The sequence below is a fragment of the Rhinoderma darwinii genome, chromosome 2 (genome assembly GCF_050947455.1).
Source record: "Rhinoderma darwinii isolate aRhiDar2 chromosome 2, aRhiDar2.hap1, whole genome shotgun sequence".
NCBI classification, from domain to species: domain Eukaryota; kingdom Metazoa; phylum Chordata; class Amphibia; order Anura; family Rhinodermatidae; genus Rhinoderma; species Rhinoderma darwinii.
Genome location: NC_134688.1, coordinates 101853313 through 101873587, shown reverse-complemented (window position 1 = coordinate 101873587; position 20275 = coordinate 101853313). Strand labels below are relative to the sequence as shown.

Genomic DNA, 20275 nt, shown 5'->3' with positions numbered 1-20275 from the left:
TGTTCCTTTTTAATGGCTAACCAAAATAAATTACGTTAGACAGGAAGCTTTTGAGATTACTTAGGACCATGCCTGACGAGGAGACCTAAGTAGTCTCGAAAGCTTGCGGTCTAGCGAAATTTATTTTGTTTAGCCATATAAAAGGTAAATTCGCAATACTGCTATTTGGTTTCTTACGGAGAGCAATAAAACCCTTTATATTAATGCATATCCACATCATTTGATCTTGGATTAGCTGTCCTTACCATAAGATTTGATCCCTGTAATCCAACAGTGAGAGGATTCTGCAAAAATAAAGAGGGGCGGTTGTTATCTATAAAGATTAATTCCTCTCCAAAAAGTTTACTAAATATGACTCCAGAGACCCATAATGTACCTGTGTATCCTGATCAAAATGCACAGAAGCTTCCAGTTCCCCCAGTCTCTTCTCGAGTTCAGCTATCTGTAATGCAACCAGTTAACGAACACTTGTCAAATGTCTTTAAATTAAAGGATAGTTTAGCTATGAACAAAATCACAATGGTTTATTGAGAAGTTTAAAAAAAAAAAAATAATTATCCCGTTACTGCAAATCGCAGCTCTTTAAAATAGTCAACAATTGGTTGTGCTTCCTTCCACTACGCACCTTTGCAGCTTGGGAAAACTTGTTTTGTTCAGGACGGCAGTGTAATTCATACGTTACTAGGCCTCCAGCATCTTGAGCTGAACCCTTTGCGGAGCTTTTCCCGTCTGGACCCTTTCTGGTTTTAGCAGCATCCAATTGAGTCAGTAAACGCCTAGGGAAGAAATCAATTGATTCATTATAAGCAGGAGAGCAACAACAGACCTAAGATAACTGACCGCCAAATGATTGCTCAATTGATAAGCAGGTTTCCGTACTCTTACATTAAAATACCTGTTCAATCTGGCAAACGGGCATGTTATTTCTATACCGCAAGGGAGATCAGCAGCAACCAGATGCAACGGGCCTGATTAGCTCAGGTGAAACAAGAGATTGGACAAGTTATAATCAAACAAGTGCAATCACTGTTTCTGCTGATGGGATAAATCAGGAGACAATCGGACTGTCGTTAAAGATGGTGAGCGGATCCCAATATAAGGAAAAAAATAAAAAATAACATTTCTATGTCCGCTTAAAATCGTTCCTAACCTTTCAGGTGACTTCAGAATGAGCAGTCATGTGTGCACATGAGAAATAACACTATTTCTGGCCATTATATGACGTGTATTTTTTTTTTTAAGCAATTTTTTCCTCAGCACACTCTAATTCTCACTCTTCTCAGAGCTAGTGGCGGTGCCTTTCTGCTATCATGACCTCTATACACTGCACACATAGCAGGATTCTACTCTCATATCACATATATAGAAGCTGCAGCAGCATGTTGAAGGTTATACAGCAGTAATAAGTAGTGTAGCTGAGAATCCAGCACTGTAGTGAGATATGACTCTTACCAGCATCTGTGTCTCCTTTCTGACTCTCACTCTGCACCTGACCTGCTCCGCACCATAGACTAGTGTTACCTGATTTTCTGGTGAGTTTATATTCTGTCCCGTCTCGAGGAGACGGATTTAGCGGACTAAGTGAAAATTTGGGACAGGCGCGCGCGGCAGATAACTGCAGATATAGGCATTTTACTCTAATAAGATATATTAAAGTGTTTCTAATATTTGCTTGTTCTATTGATTTATGCAAAGTTTGTTAATAGAACAAACCTGTTAAAATATGGGCATCAGTATGATGCACTAATAAGGGCCCCTGCACACAGCCGTAAACGGGTGCATGGATGGCTGCGGACTGTCATCCGCATTTGCGGGCCGTGCTCCCATTATAAAGTATGGGAGCACGGTCCGCAAATTCAAAAAAATAAGCCATGTCCTATTTCTTAAGGGTCAGTTCTACGGCCCACACTAATCCGTAAATATGCGGGAAGGTGTCCATGAGCCATGGAAACGAATGGAAAAGTATTTTTAGCTGCAACTACGTATCCGTAATTGCAGATAAAAATTACGGTCGTGTACATGAGGCCTAAGAGTCATACTAATGGGTACAATTACATCCACTAAACAGCCCCCAAAATGCCAAAACAGGGGAGGCTGAAAAGGAACTTCATGGTTCTGTAGAATCACATGGTTTATCACAGCCAGACAGAAGCTTTAAAAAGGTTAATTTTCTGAGCTGCTAACTGGCTAAGATGGCTCATGTGATAAACCAAGCGATTCCACATAACGATGAAGTGCTTTCATTGCAGCCAATCCACTGAGACACTTGGGGCTGATGTGTATGCCATTACCCCCACTAGTATAGAACATTTCCTTGAGTTCCTCTTCCATTAATAGGTCTCTCTACAAACTAAACTATTAGCGGTTTTAAGAGAACACAATAAAAACTATAATAATATAATATGAACTTAAAAGTCCAAATGACATAAATAGAATTCTAAAATGTAGAGAATATAAAGGGGAAAAAAATATTTTAGGATAAAGATGCTTCAATCGGACGTGATGTCCAATGAAAGTGACTAAAACTACCCTTGAAAAGAATTTGTCACGTTGTTATGGAGCTAGTTACACTGAATTTTTTCCCACTCTATCAATCTGCTCAGCTCCTCCTGTTCTATAATATGATCGAAAGATCAAATCAATACTGATTGTGTCTTGGCGTCTTTCACCTAGCAGTCGATGAAAATGTAGAACAGACCATCTTACAATGGAGAGGAAGTGAAGACAGAGAGAAGTTACTTACTTTGCAAGTGCTCCATCCGGATCGGTCAGGTTGATCGCAGCATCAGGACCCAGCAGCTTCTCTAAGTGGTTGGACACTAACTGCTGTTTCAAAGCAGCTACTTGTTTAGCCAACGCGACTGGAGTCAGTTTTTCTTCAGCGGCAGATTCCTTGACAGTGCTCTGTGTGGTTAAAGCCCAAAAAATATTGATGGATATCCACTTACATATAGTAAACATTTGTCGTAAAGGCATTATAATCTGTTTCTAGTTCCCCTCCGTATTGGTCTATATAAATGCTTTACATGTTGCTAGTTAAAGGGGTTGTCTCAAGATTAAAAGCAATCTCCTAACCACAGGATAGGTGATAAAACGCCGATTGGTGGGGGTCCGACCGCTGGGACCCCCAACAATTACGAGAACGGGGGTCCCGTTCATCCGAATGGAGCGACAGTTTGCGCTTGCGCCCTGCTGCTCCATTAATTCTCTATGGCACGGTCTCTGTAAGTGCCATAGAGAATGAATGGAGCAGCAGGGCGCAAGCACAACCTGCCGCTCCATTCATTCGGATGAAGGAGACCCCCGTTCTCGTGATCGGTGTGGGTCCCAGTGGTCGGACCCCCACCAATCAGCATTTTATCACCTATCCTGTAGTTAGGAGATAACTTTTAATCTTAATACTGAAACTGGTTTTGTGATGTTTTTGTGTTAAATACAAAATATTTCTTGTTTTGCGTGAGTCTTTAGAAGAATGTTTGCCTGACTCCATGCATTATTTCTGCGCCTTGTTAATGTCCGTAATAATGAAATCATTTAGGCAGAAGATACATTTTCAGAACTGGCTACATTATAATCGTGTGCATATATATATATATATATATATATATATATATATATATATATTTCTTTTGTTAGACATAAGGCAGGTTATATATATAAAACTTTCTTGCTACCGGAAAGTCAGTTCTACAGAGCAGTGTGAGTGCTAATGGCAGCTTACCTGTATTTTTTCCACCTCTTGGGTCAGTTCCTGGACTTCATGCAGGAGCCGTTGATATTTCTGCTGTGGGGTTTCTTTCAGTCCTATTCCTTCCCCCAACTACACAAAGAAGAAATGCACCATGAAGACGACATGAATTCAAATAAGACAACAAATGGGAGAACGGACTGCCAGACACTGGAGAAAAGCAAAGTTTGTGGAACTCCACAGAGAAGTCCTGCTGACAAGTCAGAAGATAATATTGTGGAAAAATCCTTTTAACACTGTTGCACAAAACAAGAAATCATTACATTACTTTAACCCCTTAACGACGAAGGACGGATATGTCAGTCATATGCAGGAGCTAAGGACGGATATATCCATCCTCTGATTTCGTGGGTAGTGTTATACACAGCCTTGCTCCTGCCAAACTCTGAGCGTGCTCCGATTCCATCAGTCTAACCCATTAGATGCCGCTGTCAATAGTGAAAGCGGCATCTAATATGTTTGACAGATGGGGATAACTTTGTAATCCCATCGGCACCCCCGCAAATAAATCGTGGGGGGCCGTTGGGTTTCCATGGCAGTTGGGGGCCTAACCATGCCAGACAGTTTTACACTGACGGGTAATAATGCTTTGGTATACTAAGTATACCAAAGCATTATATAAGCGATCAGCAGATCGCATGGTGAAGTCCCCCGGTGGAACTAATAATAAAATAAAATGTAAAGCAGGTAAAGTTTATGGAAAAAAACTTCAAAATAAATAAAAATAATAATATATAAATATATATATATATATATATATATATATATATATATATATATATTTATATTATAGTAGAAAGCAAGCCTTTTTTTTCCCCAAAAAGTGATTTTATTTAGTAAAAGTGTCAAAACAAACAACACATATGGTATCACCGCAATCGTAACGACTCCAACAATAAAATTAACACATTAATTAAACCGCCGGATAAACGGCGTCCAAAAAAACCCGAAAATAACTGAAAAACTCTTTTCTCCCACTCCCCCCATAAAAATGTTAAATAAAATAAAAAAAGAAAGTTAAATAAGTCCTATGTACTCCAAAATAATACTAATGAGAACTACACTTTGGCCCGCAAAAATCAAGCCCACATATGGCCACATTGACAGAAAAATAAAAAATAAAGTTACGGATCTTGGAATGCAGCGATGCAAAAACAAGTAATTTTTTTCTAAAAGTGGTATCCTCGTAATCGTCCCGACCCATAGAATAAAGGTATCAAGCTATTTACGCTGCATAGTAAACGGCGTACATTTATAAACGTGAAAATCCATGCTGGAATAGCCGCTTATTTTCAATTCTCTCCTAAAATAAAGTTAATAAAAGTTAAATCGATATATGCATCAAAATGTGGTGCAATTGAACTCGTCCCACAAAAAACAAGCCCACATACAACGGTTATGTTGACGGAATAAAAAAAAAATAATTTACGATTCTTGGAATGCGACCGTGAGAAGACAAAGAATAATCCTTGGTCATTAACGTGCAAAATGGCCCGGTCATTAAGGGGTAGGGATGTCACGATACCAGAATTTGGACTTCGATACCGATATTTTGTGTAGTATTGCGATTTGCGATACCAAAACGATACTTTGCCAACAGTAATAAAAAAGAAAAAATAAGTTCTTTCATTTTCTGATGTGAGGCGCGAGGTGTGATGAATTTTGAATGTGCCTCACATTAATAGTAATTAACCCTATCATGTTTCTCAGTCATAATGGACTACATTGGGTTAATGTGTGAGGTACATGATGGGGTTAATTACTATCAATGTGAGGCACATGGAGGTTAAAATCATCATCACACCTCGTGCCTTACATTAATAAGTGAAAAATAATTTATTTTATTTTTGTGTAGCGTACACATCATAAATAACGCAAAAAAATTGTGCAGGTTATTACGGCCGCGCTAATAGCGAACATGTGTATAATTTATGTATTGAGACTTATTTTTATGTTTATTGTAAAAAATGTGTATGTGTATTTTATTTAATTTAACATTACTTTGTTTTTACTTTTTTATTTTTAAACTTTAATGTACTGGCATATATCTATATGCCAGTACATTAGCCTGTGTATGTCTAGTACACAGGCAGTTGATAGGACATACCTAAGTATGCCCTAACAGGAAATATGTTAGGACAGCCCTGGGGTCCTTGGTATGTCCCTCAATCGCGTCACAGAGATTCCTTATGACGAGACCCAAGGGGCATCCCCACTTCTCATTTCCCCCTTGAATACTGCAGTCAGCTTTGATCGCAGCATTCAGGGGAATAACGGCGGAGAGGAGAGGTTTTTCTGCTCTCCGCTGTAAGGCTATGTTCACACAGGGTATTTTGCCGAGTTTTTTGACGCGGAAACCGCGTCGCAAAACTCTGCAAAAACGGCCCGAGAACGCCTCCCATTGATTTCAATGGGAGGCGTCGGCGTCTTTTTCCCGCGAGCAGTAAAACTGCCTCGCGGGAAAAAGAAGCGACATGCCCTATCTTCGGGCGCTTCCGCCTCCGATCTCCCATTGACTTCAATGGGAGGCAGGAGAAAGCGTATATCTCGCTGTTTTATGCCCGCGGTGCTCAATGGCCGTGGGCGAAAAACGGCGCGATAATCGCCACGAAAATCGGTGTGCAGGGAGAGGAATATCTGCCTCAAAGTTCCAAATGGAATTTTGAGGCAGATATTCCTCCCCCAAAATACTCAGTGTGAACATAGCCTTAGAGCGAGGCTGCGGCTGTGTAATACAGCTGTTACGCCGTTCCTGACAGTAAGTGCGCGCGCGGTCAGCATAAGTTGATGTGGCAGGCACTGAAGACAGAACATGGGGGTGTTTTGCAGTGCGCCTGCCATGTTCGGTCTTCAGTGCCGGCGCTCATTAGTGCAGCGCCGGCCGCATCACCTCATGCTGACCGCGCGCACTAATCAGGACTCAGGAGCGTGGCAACGGCTGTATTACACAGCGGCAGCCCCGCTCTCATACATTCATGTATTACAATGCTAAGCTGTGAGGCCGCTGTGTTTTCAAATCGGTCATGTGTCACTTTATGTGGTAACAACTATGGAATGGTTTTACCTATCCAAGTGATTCTGAGATTTAAAATCCTCTGCTTTTAAAATAAATAATACCACACAAATTTTTAAATAAATAAGACTTACCATAGGTCTTCTTTATGTGGACATAATATTTTTACATTTACTTTACTGTCTTAGGACGTTATAAAAGGCTATATAAGTTTACTAGCGGTTATACCGATTTTTAAACAAAAACTTGCAAAACCTATTTTCTTTTAGGCAACCCTGAAGTAGCTTTGAGAGACCTATAAATTAGAACACCCCCCCCCCCAAAAAAATGCATTTAAAAAACTGCACCCATCACAGTATTCAAAACATAGCACATTTGTTAACCCTTTAGGTGTTAAACAGAATTTTGCAAATATTTAATTTTAATAAATGTATTTCTGTAACCGGTGTTCAGAAATCTCATGTGGCCCTACTATGCTACTTGACTCAAACACAGGCCTCACAAATGAAGAAGCACCTTGTGGATTTTGGGGCCTCCTTTTGATTAGGATGTTTTTCACTATTGTTTTGCAAAGCCTGCATTACCAGTACAGTGGAAACCCCCAAAAAGTGCATCCATTTAGGAATCTAAACCACTCAGAGAATTCTTCTAGGGGTGTAGTGAGCATTTGGACCCCACAGGTGTTTCATAGATTTTATTAGAATTAAGCCATAAAAACAGAAAATTATTTTATTTCCAAAAACTTGTAGTTTTGGTTCAAATGTTCCATTTTCACAAGGAATACAGGAGAAAAAGGCACCACAACATTTGTTACAAAAATCCTCCCGAGTATGGAAATACGCATATGTGGTCGTGGATTTCTGTGTGAACACACGGCAGGACTGAAGCGCAATTTGGTTTTTGTAGTACAGATTTTACTGGAATGTTTTTTTGATGTTGCGTTGCCCTGAGGTACAGTGGAAACACCAGAGAAGTGACCCTATTTTTGAAACTACATTCCTCAAGACATTCATCTAGGGGTGTACAGAATATTTTGACCACACCGGTGTTTTGCAAAAATTTGTGCAAAATGGATGTTGCAGGGTGAAAATTTTCATTTTTCGATAGATATAGACATTTCAATGTCCAATATGTTGTTGTGCCCAGCTTCTGCCACTGTGAAAAGATGACTTTATTATGCAGTGTTACTGATTTCAGAAACACCCTGCATGTGGCCCTAATCTTTTTCATTGACAAAACGACAGGGCTCAGACATGAAAGAGCGCCATGCGCATTTGAGACCTAATTTATTGATTTACACAGCATTGGTTCACAATTGCAAAGGCTCTGATGTTTGTACCATGGGACACGGCTATATGGTAAATCGGGTTATTTTCTACAAAATATCCACACTCTAGTATTGCCTAATCGTTGGCTTCAAGCCCCATATGCAACACAAGGTCCTGCTGCATTTACGGGGTCCACCTCTGGGATCTAGCAAACGCCGACGTGGGGTTTGGGGCGAAAAATCGTTGGACATTAATTTGCATCATTGCGTTCAGATTCATAACTTTTTGATTTTTCCATTGATGGAGCGGTGCGAGGGCTTGTTTTTTGTGAGACAAGCTGTCGTTTTAATTGGCACCATTTTAGGGTACGTGCGTTTTGTTTTTTTGATTACTTTTTACTTCATTGTTGAGAGGCTAGTTGGCCAAAAACAGCAATTCTGGTACGGTTTCATTTACCATTAACCCCTTAGTGCCCATTCTATTTTAGGCCCTAATAAGCCATTTTTTTTTTTTCATTTTTCTATAGTTGCATTCAAAGAGCTGTAACTTTTATTTTCCTGTCGACATAGCTGTATGAGGACTTGTTTTTTTGCGGGATTAGTTGTACTTTTTAATGGCACCATCTTGGAGTACATATAATTTTTTTATTAACTTTTACTAACTTTTTTTTTGGGAGGGGGGGGGGGAATAGAAAAAAACAAACTGATATTCCACCATTGTTCCTTGCGTTTTAAATTCACACCATTCACCATGCAGCGTAAATAACATGTTACCTTTATTCTTTGGGTTGGAACGATTTTGAAGATACCACATATGTCTAGGTTTTTTGCGTTGTACGACGTTCACACAATAAAAAATCTTTTGAACTTTAATTATTTGTTTTTGCATCGTCGCTTTCCAAGAGCCGTCATATGTAGGGATATATGGGCTTGTTTTTTGCGGGACGAGACGTAGTTTTCATTGGTACTTTTTTGGGGTACATGGGACTTACTGATTAACTTTTATTATGACTTATGTAATGTAATGTGGAAAAAAGCTATTTCACTATTGTTTTTTTTACGGCGTTACCTTGCGGGTTAAATTACGTTAACTTTATTGCTTTGGTCGTTACAGTCGCGGCTATACCATATATGTGTACTTATTTCTTTTTTACACTTACTAAATAAAACCACTTTTTATGAAAAAAAAAATGCATTTTTTTTTTTTACTGAAATTTTTATTTAACATTAATTCATTATTTTTTTAGTCTCACTAGGGGACTCCACTTTAGATCACAGATATAATGCTTTGGTATACTTAGTATACCAAAGCATTATTGCCGGCTAGTGTAAAACCGACAGGCAATCTATTAGAACATTCCTCAGGCACGGCCTAATAGGAATATAGTCGGGGCAGGCCTGGGGGCCTTTACTAAGCCCCTCCCTGCCATGGCACACCATAGGAGGGCCGCGATTGCATTTGCGGGCCGCCGATGGGTGAGAGAGAGCGCCCTCCCTCTGTAAACAACTTAAATGTTGCTGTCACTACTGACTGCAGAATTTAAGGGGTTAAACGTCTGCGATCTACATAAACTTCGATCGTTACCGTTGGAGTAGGAGTCCGGCTGTCATTAAACAGTCGAGCATTCACTCCAGCCTGCACGGGACACCCGTGCAGGATTTCGACTCGGCCGCAGTGAACAGGCGGCGGCCTAGCTTAAAGGCCCCTGTGAAAAAGCATATTGCTGATCACTAAGGGGTTAATGCATCGTAATAGTAGGTGGGCTTGCTTGGACGTACTATTACGGCGCAAAACGGGAATTGGTTAATAAGTGGCAACTCACTAAACTGCCATCACAATGTAACACATGATAAATTAGATCAACAGCCAAGATCTGCCTTGAAAAACTAATATATGCCCTTCTGCTCCATGGGAGGTTTCTGTCCTCCCTGGGGTCGCCTTAGGACACCTGCGTTAGGGTTTGACAGGTGTACCGCCCCAGTCAAACTCATAACCTGCCACAGTCACCAGACATCAGCACAAAATATATCTAAAAAATAAGAAGAGTTATCTAATAAATGTTCCATTGAATATTACACATGACTCTCAATTTGAGAAACAGAGGCAAAATTACAAAGTATCAAATAAAAATAAAAGGACATGGATATAACACAAAACTCACAATTTCATACTCCCCAGATTCATATCCGGTCCGCTTTGCCTTGCTTATACGGTCAGAGAAATCTGGTGAGAAGACACAGGTAACTGGTCAGCAGAAAACGGTGAAATATGAAAAACTTTATACAATTCTGAGGAAACTACAGAAATGATTGACACGTCTCCCACAGCAGTGGACTTTATAGAGAAATTTGTACAATTGATTTGTTAAGTCACTTGTCTAATGATCAGGCGCAACTTTTTAAGCATTAACTATTATTTTTAAACAAAAAAAAGTTGGTCTTTTTTTCTGATTTGCGATGGAATCGCAGCTTTCGCCAACTCTAATACTTCTAACATCGAGGAAACATCTTTATAAACCTCTTTAACAATCTACACTCGTTACTGCCTAATGTAGAAAGTGTGCGCGCTATATATGTATGCATGTATATGGAGTCAAATTAGTGATGTTCGGGGGGCAGGACTGTTATGGAGAATTACTGGTTTCCTCCTTTTTAGGTTTTTGAATCCTTTTCGGGCAGCGTGTGCCGGAGAAACTGGGTGGTTAGGAAGCAACAAAACATACCAGCAAGGCATAAGTATAGGGTGGAGTCATATACAATGTCTAGGGCAGAAAAAGCTTTAATTTTTATATACACTACATTTATAAGGGTTTGTGGGCCCATTTATGCCTTCAAAGCCGCCTCCTAGCTCTATGACATGGATCGCACAATATATTTTAAATGGGCAGCAGAGACATATTAGGCTGGCAGTGCACAGCTGCTAAAAGTCAGATAGTGATCCTTTAGTCTCGTCTACCTCCTCCCAGAGGAGCCTGATCTTATTCAGAGACAGTGGAGGGAACCGATTTCTTGATGTCATGTTCCAGAACCCCTTTCATGGTTACACTAGTACACTGTTCTATGGAAAGTATCCAAGTCTGGACAAGCAGTAGCCATTAAGAAATGTCTGACACACGCACGCACGAGTTTTACCTTAGGCCTCATGCACACGACCGTGTTTTTGCGTCCGCAATTCCCCCGCAAATCCATGGGAGAATTGCGGACCCATTCATTTCTATGGGCCCATACACACTATCCGTGTTTTCACGGGTCTCCGCATGTCCGCAAATCCGTGCCGCAGAAACTCAGGACATGTCTTATTACGGGCCGCAAATTCGATGCGGACATGCCAATAGAAGTCAATGGGCCCGTGGAAATTGCGGATACACCTCCGTGTGTCATCCGCAGTTTTGCGGATTTGCGGAAGTGTTGCTAGGCGACGACCGGGAATGAGTTCTGTCGTCATCCTGTTTTACCTAGGCTTTTTTTTTTTTCATCCGCATTTTGCGGATTACATACGGATGAACTGCGGATGACATTTCACGGAACACGGTCCTGGAATTTGCGGACCAGAAAAACACTACGGTCGTGTGCATGAGGCTTTAGATTATCCTCTGAACTGCCACTGTGCGCTCTGTGAGCCCCCCACAGATCCCCCAAAATAAAGGCGGTATGTATGCATCTGAATACACACTGCACTGTTTAGAGATTTCCATAACTTGACATCTCATACAAAGCGTTTGTGATACAGTTGCGGACAACAAAAGTTGTCACTCACTATAGTGTTTTTTTTTTTAACTATTGAGCAAGAAAACCCTGTAAACCCACTCATGTCTCTTTAAAATGTGCTTTACCAACCCACAATGGAACGGACTAAAAACCCACTTGATTTTTTTGGGCCGGATGTATTAACTGTGTGGGTATGAAGTCCGATATTAACGCTATTCATGTGTTGTCTCAATACCTGGATAGAGGAATTTCACACTTACCGAGCCCTTTAGTTCCAACCTTCTTGTCCTTAAATTTGTCATAAGCAGCATTGGGGTTGACGATAATGTGCTCCACACTAGTGCTGGTGAGCTCCTCCTACATAAACAATGGCGACAGTTAGTGTGCCAGGACTACCTTTATTCTATACCCTACAACTTTTCATGAACAAAAAATAAAAAGGAAGAATTAAAAAGTAAAATACAGATCAAGAGCAGAAAGTTCAATAGAAACATTAGGTAATGGAATTAATGGTGATTTTTCAGATATCAGGCAATGTAGGGGAGTTGTCTTTTTTTAGGATAATGGAATAGTCAGGAGATAAAGAAAACATGATGGGTGTAAGTATACGTACTGTACTTCTGAAAAATTATCTCACTATCTATACAGAAATGTCGTAGCCCTGCACTGTAGAGAAACCAACAGCCAAATGTATTACATCTGCTGGCCAAAATTCAGTATTACATCATTAAAGAAATATACACAATATCCAATACATACGAACAAAGTGGAGCTTATAACATCCATGCAAAAGAGAAAACTAGAGCAACTGCAAGCATCTACGCAGATGAAAAGCAAGACAGTGGATTTGTTAAACAGCTATTCTGCTTGTATTTACCAGCCTGAATTTGAGACTTGGATAAGGACTTCTCCTGATGTGCACATAGAGGGGGTAGCATAATAAAAATCGTAATCTTCATACCCAGACACCAAGGAATCACAGGGTCCAGTGATCATATATACAAGAGGTAGAACAAAGGTATAAAGGGAGCCTCTACAGCAGCCACAGGGCGTCTATTCATTGTAATTATATGTAAATATTAATGTATTATATTTAACTAAGGCTACTCTTTAAAAACGGAGGTATGTTGGATATGTTTTAAACGAATACTGGATAATCCTGATAGACCACTTTGAATTTATGGCCTTCACACCGCGTTTTGGCTTTCAGTTGGAGATATACGTAGGGAGGACTCTTGAAGTATACGCGCAGATGGCAGGCTGCAACCTATCCCACTGTATGGAATACATCGCCTATGGACTTTGGTCAGCTAGCGCTTTGCCTGGGGACTTCGGCGCTGTGGAAACTCCTGACATCACTGTCTATATATGGACAGTGACTTCAGGAGCTACCCCAGGGCCCGAGTTCCCAGGTAGAGAAGCTGTGCAGGAAACTCCAATGACATAACTCTCAATATATGTACAGTTAGGTCACTGGAGCTGCTCAATGTATACATTGAACATAAACCTGAAACGAATGCCTAACAGTGGCATTTGTCACCATAGGCTACCATGTTAAAAAAAACGGATATACTGCGCGTTATAATTTTTGCTTGATCTTTCAGGATGAAATGGTGTAGACTACTACACTATTCCATCATTAAAAAAAAATGTTTATGGTGTACATCAGGAGCTTTCCCAACGTACAAGATAAACGTTCATAAACACGATGTGAAGAGGGCCTTCTGGGGACAGTCGATGTTGTCAAAAATACATGAAAGTGCGACAGAGAACTGGATGGTCGGATCGCTTTTTTATCCGACCATTAAAATGCCAGACTGAACTGGCTGATCAGAGACGGTTTCAAAAAAATAAAAAAAAAAACAAAAAAAAAGTGGCAAAGAATGACCCATTAGCTGGTCAATCATGCCATATATGGATAGTTTCAACCAATGACAGGCCGACAAAATCCAACTTGACTGCTCACTTTTTCAGCAGACATTGGTTTGTTTGCCTGAAAATGTTAAAAAAAAAATCGGACAAAATCAGGTATTTCAGGCGACTTTCATCTTATGTATAGTGCCAGTTTAAGGTTAAACATAGGTAGGGCGGCATACACCACTAGATAGACACAAAGCAACATGTCACATAGCAGAACACAAAACAAACCAAGAAAAGGAGGACATGAAAACAAGGGGACACCTTTCGAGGATAAAAGGAAAAACTTTACTGAATATCAAATCACAAAACATGCAAATACATGGCAACAACCCAATAACGTCAATGACTTATCAATATTGGGGTGGCATATCATCACAAAATTGGGACCAAAATATGTAATACCCGAGTAGGGAAGTGGGTGCTTATTTGAAATTCTGAAAATTTTAAAATTAAAGAAGCAAAATGAATAACCCCCTCTCAACTGTAGTGTAAACAGGGACCCATGAGAGCAGAAGTCTATAGCAACCTGGTGGCCAGATTATTTATCCACACAAGTAATGGCCAAACAGGATGTTCATCATATAGTCTGATCAGGCTTGGCACGCGTAAAAAGCGTAACAGGATGTACTACCGGCAAAAATATATCTGACATACACGGCTTTCTATTTGTAGACTGGGGCTTTGAATATGAAACTCAGCAGTGAGCAATGTTACTTTGTAGCAGCATTGCACCCCATCAAGTGTCACATACTGCTCTGTACCCTATAGAAAAGTAGAATACTTACCCTTAATTCGGTTTCTATTAAACCCTCCATGACAGCACCACAGCAGGTTGAATCTCCTCCCCTAATAGAGACAGGAACACACGCAAGAAGTTAAAAGCCCCTCCCCACCTCCTCTACTCAGTTTATTTCAAATAACCACAAAGATTAAATGCTTACATATATTTATATGAATATACATCAATCGAACATACATATAACGGTGCGGTCATGGAGGGTTTTGTAGAAACAGAATTAACGGTAAGTATTAATTCTACTTTCTCAACCTCACCCTTCATGACCGCACCACAGGAGGAATGCCAAAAAACTCATTAGGGAGGGATTACAGTATGGAGGACCCTTCTACTGAAAAAGATCTCCGCTGAAGGATAAGTTCAGTCTATAATGTTTAGTAAATGTGTGGATAGAGGACCATGTTGCAGCTTTGCAGATCCGCTCCACAGATTAATTCCCTTTTTTAGCCCATGATGCAGTCATGGCTCTAGTGGAATGAGCTCCAAGTTTCTCTGGAGCTGTAAGACCTTGAATTTGGTAAGTTTCACTTATAGTTCTCTTGAGCCAGTTGGCAATGGTATTTTTTGAAAGCTTCTTGCCTTTATTGGACCTCCAAAATTGTACGAAGAGATTTAGGTCTTGGCTCCAACTTTGTGTAATTTATATATATTGTAGAATGATTCTATGGACGTCTAAGGTATGAAATTGTTTCTCTGTTTCACGAGAAGGCTGCAGATAAAAAGACGGTAATATTATATCCTGAGTTATATGGAAATCTGAAACGACTTTGGGAAGAAAAGCAGGATCAGGATGAAGAATAACTATCTCTTAAAATTCTTAGATATGGTTCTCTGATGGAGAGGGCCTGTAATTCACTAACCCTACGGGCAGAGATTATTGCAACTAGAAAAAAAAAAAAGCTTTCCTGGAAAGTAGTTTGTCGATGAGAGTAAGGCCTCATTTACACGAGCGTAATATACGCGCGTGCGACGCGCGTGCTTTTCACGCGTGTCGTACGCACCTATATTACTCTATGGGGCAGTTTAGACGATGCGTGAATTTTGCGCAGGGTGAGTGCGTTGCGTAAAACTCACGACATGTTCTATAATCGTGCGTTTTTCACGCAACACGCACCCATTGAAGTCAATGGGTGCGTGAAAACAATGCATGCCACACGGACGCTACTGCGTTGCATGCGCGAAAATCACGCAAGAGCTGTCAAAAGGATGAATGTAAACAGAAAAGCACCACGTGCTTTTCTGTTTACAAACATCCAAACGGAGTGTCAAATTAGAGATGAGCGCACCGAACTTCACCGGGTTCGGCCGAACTCGTTTTGACCGAACCCGGCAAAAAATGTTCGGGTACACGACGTCAGGAGACAGTCACTGCCCACGGTGCTCAAAGACTTTAACGGTTTCAGCACCATGGACAGTGACTTTCGATCACAATATACATATACGTGTAAAAAAAAAACAGAAGTTCGAACTTACCGATAAGTCCCGGCTCCTTCCTCCAGTCCGACCTCCCGGGATGACTATTCAGGCCAAGTGACAGCTGCAGCCAATCACAGGCCAAGCACAGGCTGCAGCCAATCACAGGCTGCAGCGGTCTCATGGCCTGCCGCGTCATCCTGGGAGGTGGGGCCGGATGACAAGAGAGGGACGCGTCACCAAGGCAACGGCCGGGAGACCGGACTGGAGGAAGCAGGCAGTTCATGGTAAGTTTGAACGTCTTTTTTTATTCACAGGTTGGTGTATATTGTGATCGGCATTCACTGTCGAGGGTGTTGAAAGCGTTACTGCCGATCAGTTAGCTCTTTCAGCACCTTGGACAGTGACGGGCGTCGACTACCTCATCTCTATGATGGCGGCTGCGTGAAAATCACGCAGCCGCGCATCATACACGGATGACACACGGAGCTGTCAAATGCCTTTTGCGCGCGCAAAACGCACACGCTCGTATAAATCCGGCCTAAGGGTATGTTCACACGAGGGCGTCCGTAACGGCTTAAATTACGGGGATGTTTCAGCCTGAAAACATCGCCGTAATTTCAGCCGTACCGGCATGTGCAGGCGCTTGAACGCCGCGTCAATTACAGACGTAATTGGCGCTGCTATTCATTGGAGTCAATGAATAACGGCTCCAATTACGGCCAAAGAAGTGACAGGTCACTTCTTTGACGCGGGCGTCTATTTACGCGCCGTCATTTGACAGCGGCGCGTAAATTACGCCTCGTGTGAACAGACAAACGTCTGCCCATTGCTTTCAATGGGCAGATGTTTGTCAGCGCTATTGAGGCGCTATTTTCGGACGTAATTCGGGGCAAAAACGCCCGATTTACGTCCGTAAATAGGCCGTGTGAACATACCCTAAGAGGTTCAATGGGGGCATAGTCAATCCTTGTAGGACTACATTAATATCCCATACCAGCGATACATTGAATACTATAGGAGAAGGCCTATAAGCTGCTTTAAAGAACCTTCTATAATTGGCTAAATCTGCATCAAAGAAAGATCTTAGGGCTGAGATTTGAACATTTAAAGTACTGGGTTTTAAGCCTCTCTAACCCTGCTTGTAGAAAGTCCAATAATTTTACAACGTTAGGATGATGGACATCTGGAATATCTGATCCTGACCAAAGAATAAATTTTTTCTCTACCTGGTTATAAATCGCGATAGTATTTTTCCTTAGAGTCTCAATGACCGCGTCTGAGAGACCTCTGGACTTTAGAACTAAGATTTCAGAAGCCAGGCAGCTAATAAACTTCTGGGGTACTGGATGTATGATCGGCCCCTGATATAGAGGATCCTGAGACACCGGTAGAGGAAAAAGGGTCTGCTATTTTTAGTCTGTTTAGAAGACCAAACCAGTCCCTTTTTGGCCAAAATTGAGCTATTAAGATCAGTCTGACTGGTTCTCGGCAGACTTTCTGGAGTATTCTGGGAAGAAGATGAATAGGAGGAAATGCATATGCTAGGGGAAAGTTCCATCTGGGTGCTAATGCATCGCTTAGCTTGGCTCTCTTGGATTGAGAGAATAGAAGAGGGGGACTTTTGTATTTCCCTGAGTGGCAAATAAATCGACCACTGGTAATCTCCATTTTTGAGTGATCCATATAAAAAGACTATGTCTTGTAGGCACCATTCCCCTGGATCGAAGTCTCTTCTGCTCAGGAAGTCCGCCTGAACATTGGTAGATCCTTTCAGATGAAGAGCTGTGAGGGATAGGAGAGGTTTCGCTGGCCAAAAAAATATTTGGTCTGATAATGTCTGAAGGTTTTTTTCCCCCTGGTGCCACACTAATGGCGGATGAAGGCTACAGTGGTCATGTTGTCCGAGTAGACTTTATGTGGGATTTTTTGACCAGATTATGAGTGGCTTTCAGTGTCTCCCACACCGCCCTTAACGCTAGAAAATTTTAAGATGGACGTTTCAAGTTTTCAGGCCATGTGCCCTGGAAGGAGTTTGAGTACCATAGCTCAACAGCCACTCTTGCTGGCGTCCGAGGTCACCGATATTACTGGAGCAGGGTGCCAGGGAATACCTTTTTCCAGATTTTTGTGATTCTGCCACCAGGAGAGATATTTTTACTTTCTTGGGTAAGATTATTCTTTCCTCCAAGGATCGAGGGGACCTGTCCCATCTGCTGGGAACCTCAGATTGAAGAAGACATCTGCAGTGAGCCTGTGCCCACATTACTGACTGTATGCACTATGTCATGGACCCTAGAATGGACATGGCTTCTCTTAAGGATACTGTTGTCTTTCTCTGGAAGGAAAATATTTTTGCCATCAGATCTATCTTTTTCTCTAGAAGAAAAAAGACTTCTGGACTCGAGAGTCCAGGAATAGTTCCTAGGAAAATACTTCTGCAAGAGGGGGATAGGTTGGACTTTGTTGACTATCCACCCTAGGTTCTCCAGGAGTTGGCAAGTCTGAAGGATCTGATTTTCTAGAAGAAGAGGGGTGGAGGATGCTACTATCAATAGGTCGTCTAGCTATGGAACGATGTGAATATCCTGTGTCCTGAGGTATGCCATCACTTCCGTCATACTTTTTTTGTAAGGGCTGGGAGCAGATGATATCCCAAACGGCAGAGCATTGAACTGATAATGGAGGATACTGTCCTCTTGGATTACTGCAAACCTCAGAATTTTTTGTACATAAGGGGATGTGATAATACATATCCTGAAGGTCTAGGGTTGCCATAAGAAAATTGTGGTCCATCAGAGGAATGGTTGATTTTATGGACTCCATTTTGAAAGAACGATATTTCACATATTTGTTCAGAGGCTTTAAATGTATTATTATTTTGTACGTTCCGGTTGGCTTCCTTACCAGGAAGAGTTGAGAATAATGACCCTGTTTTTGTTCCATTATGGGAACAGGTGAAATCACTTCCATCTTTAACAGCTTCTGAAGACCTTCTTTCAGGGCTATTTGAAGAGTTATTGAGGGAAGATTTGTTGTGACAAACCTGTAGGGGGTTAAGATGGAAATGCTATCTTGTAGCCATCGGATATGGTTTTCAGTATCCACTGATTTTTTGTAATCTTCTGCCAGTAGGGAAGGAATCTCTATATCCATCCTCCTACACATCTGGCATCAGTGTTTGTCTTCTCCCCGATTCTGATTAAAGAAAATGTTTCAATTGTTACCACCTTTCGGGTAACTCCATCTCCCAGATTTACCTTTACCCCTGTAGTTCTGGGTTTGATAAAAGGGCCAAAAGGACAGTTTATTTTTAATCACTCTGGGTCTTCTTTTTGTCGATTATATTTTTCTAATATAGTATCAAGGGAGAGCCAAAAACGTATTCTCCCTGGAAAGGAAGGTTTCATAGTCTGGCCTTGGAGATGGGGTCACCAGTCCACATCTTTAACCAGAGGGCTCTTCTGGTAGTATTAGTGATTACTGCAGCCATAGAGGCCATTCTCACTGAACCCCCGTTGCCTTCTGGAGTAAAGGCATGGACGTTCGTATACCCTCCCTAGAGGCACCTTCTTTAAGATGGAATTCCAGCTGATCCAGCCATCGGTACATGGACCTTCCTGCACATGTAGCTCCAATGTTGACCTGCATTGATGTGGAGGAAGTTTCCCATAATTTCTTCAGGAGACTGTCAGCCTCTCTGTCCAGTGGCTACTTCAACTCGGATGAATCCTCAAATGGGAGAGTTGTTTTCTTCCCCACTTTAGCTACTTCTGTATCAAACTTGAGAATCTCTATCCATCCTTTTGTCTTTTCCTCTTCCAGTGGAAACAGAGCTTTAAATTCTGATGGGAGACAGATGTTGCTCTGAGTATTTCCATACCCCCTCAATTAAATTCTTTACATTTTTGTGTATGGGAAAGAATTGAATTTTTTCTCACCCTCAACTCTGCGAACAGATCATCTTGAACCGTGCAGGTTTCGGGGACTTCCTCCACTCCCATAGTGGATCTCACCGCGGGTAACAATTCTTGCATATATTCTGAAGAGAAATAATATTTACTGTCTTCCTCAGCTGTAGATGTGGACCCAGAAGGCAACTCCCCTTCCACCAAAAATTCACCCGATATAGGAGGGAAGATAACTTTCCATATCAGAATTAGAATCTTCTTCTATCATAAATTTTCTCTTTTTTGGAGTGGGAGTAGGATCAGGAGGGACAAGATTTTGAGTAAATTATGCCATGGATGACAATCTCCTGTCTCATCATCCCCTTGATATCTTTCATGAGAGAAGGTTGAGCCTCTCGGACCACTTTTTCAGTACATAACTGACAAATGTTTTTTTCTCAGAAGAGAGTAGTTTCTTGTTGAAAATAGCACCTTTATGGACAGAGGGATATTTTTTTAT

At 41.3% G+C, this 20275-nt stretch overlaps 1 protein-coding gene across 2 annotated transcripts in view; it reads right to left on the bottom strand.

The window, feature by feature from the left end:
- Positions 1–20275, bottom strand: part of DCTN2 (dynactin subunit 2) — a 54393-nt gene that overhangs the window by 16767 nt on the left and 17351 nt on the right. Inside the window, exons 1-8 of one of the 2 annotated variants that reach the window (XM_075851988.1) lie at positions 14442–14497; positions 11997–12093; positions 10191–10252; positions 3722–3820; positions 2744–2904; positions 626–776; positions 377–442; positions 246–284 (exon numbers count right to left, since the gene is read on the bottom strand). In XM_075851988.1, the coding sequence (XP_075708103.1) occupies positions 246–284; positions 377–442; positions 626–776; positions 2744–2904; positions 3722–3820; positions 10191–10252; positions 11997–12093; positions 14442–14471 (705 nt within the window). In that variant the 5' untranslated portion in view covers positions 14472–14497. Of the gene's footprint in view, positions 1–245; positions 285–376; positions 443–625; positions 777–2743; positions 2905–3721; positions 3821–10190; positions 10253–11996; positions 12094–14441; positions 14498–20275 lie in introns of those variants that run through there. The other variant, XM_075851987.1, reaches the window with a different exon arrangement.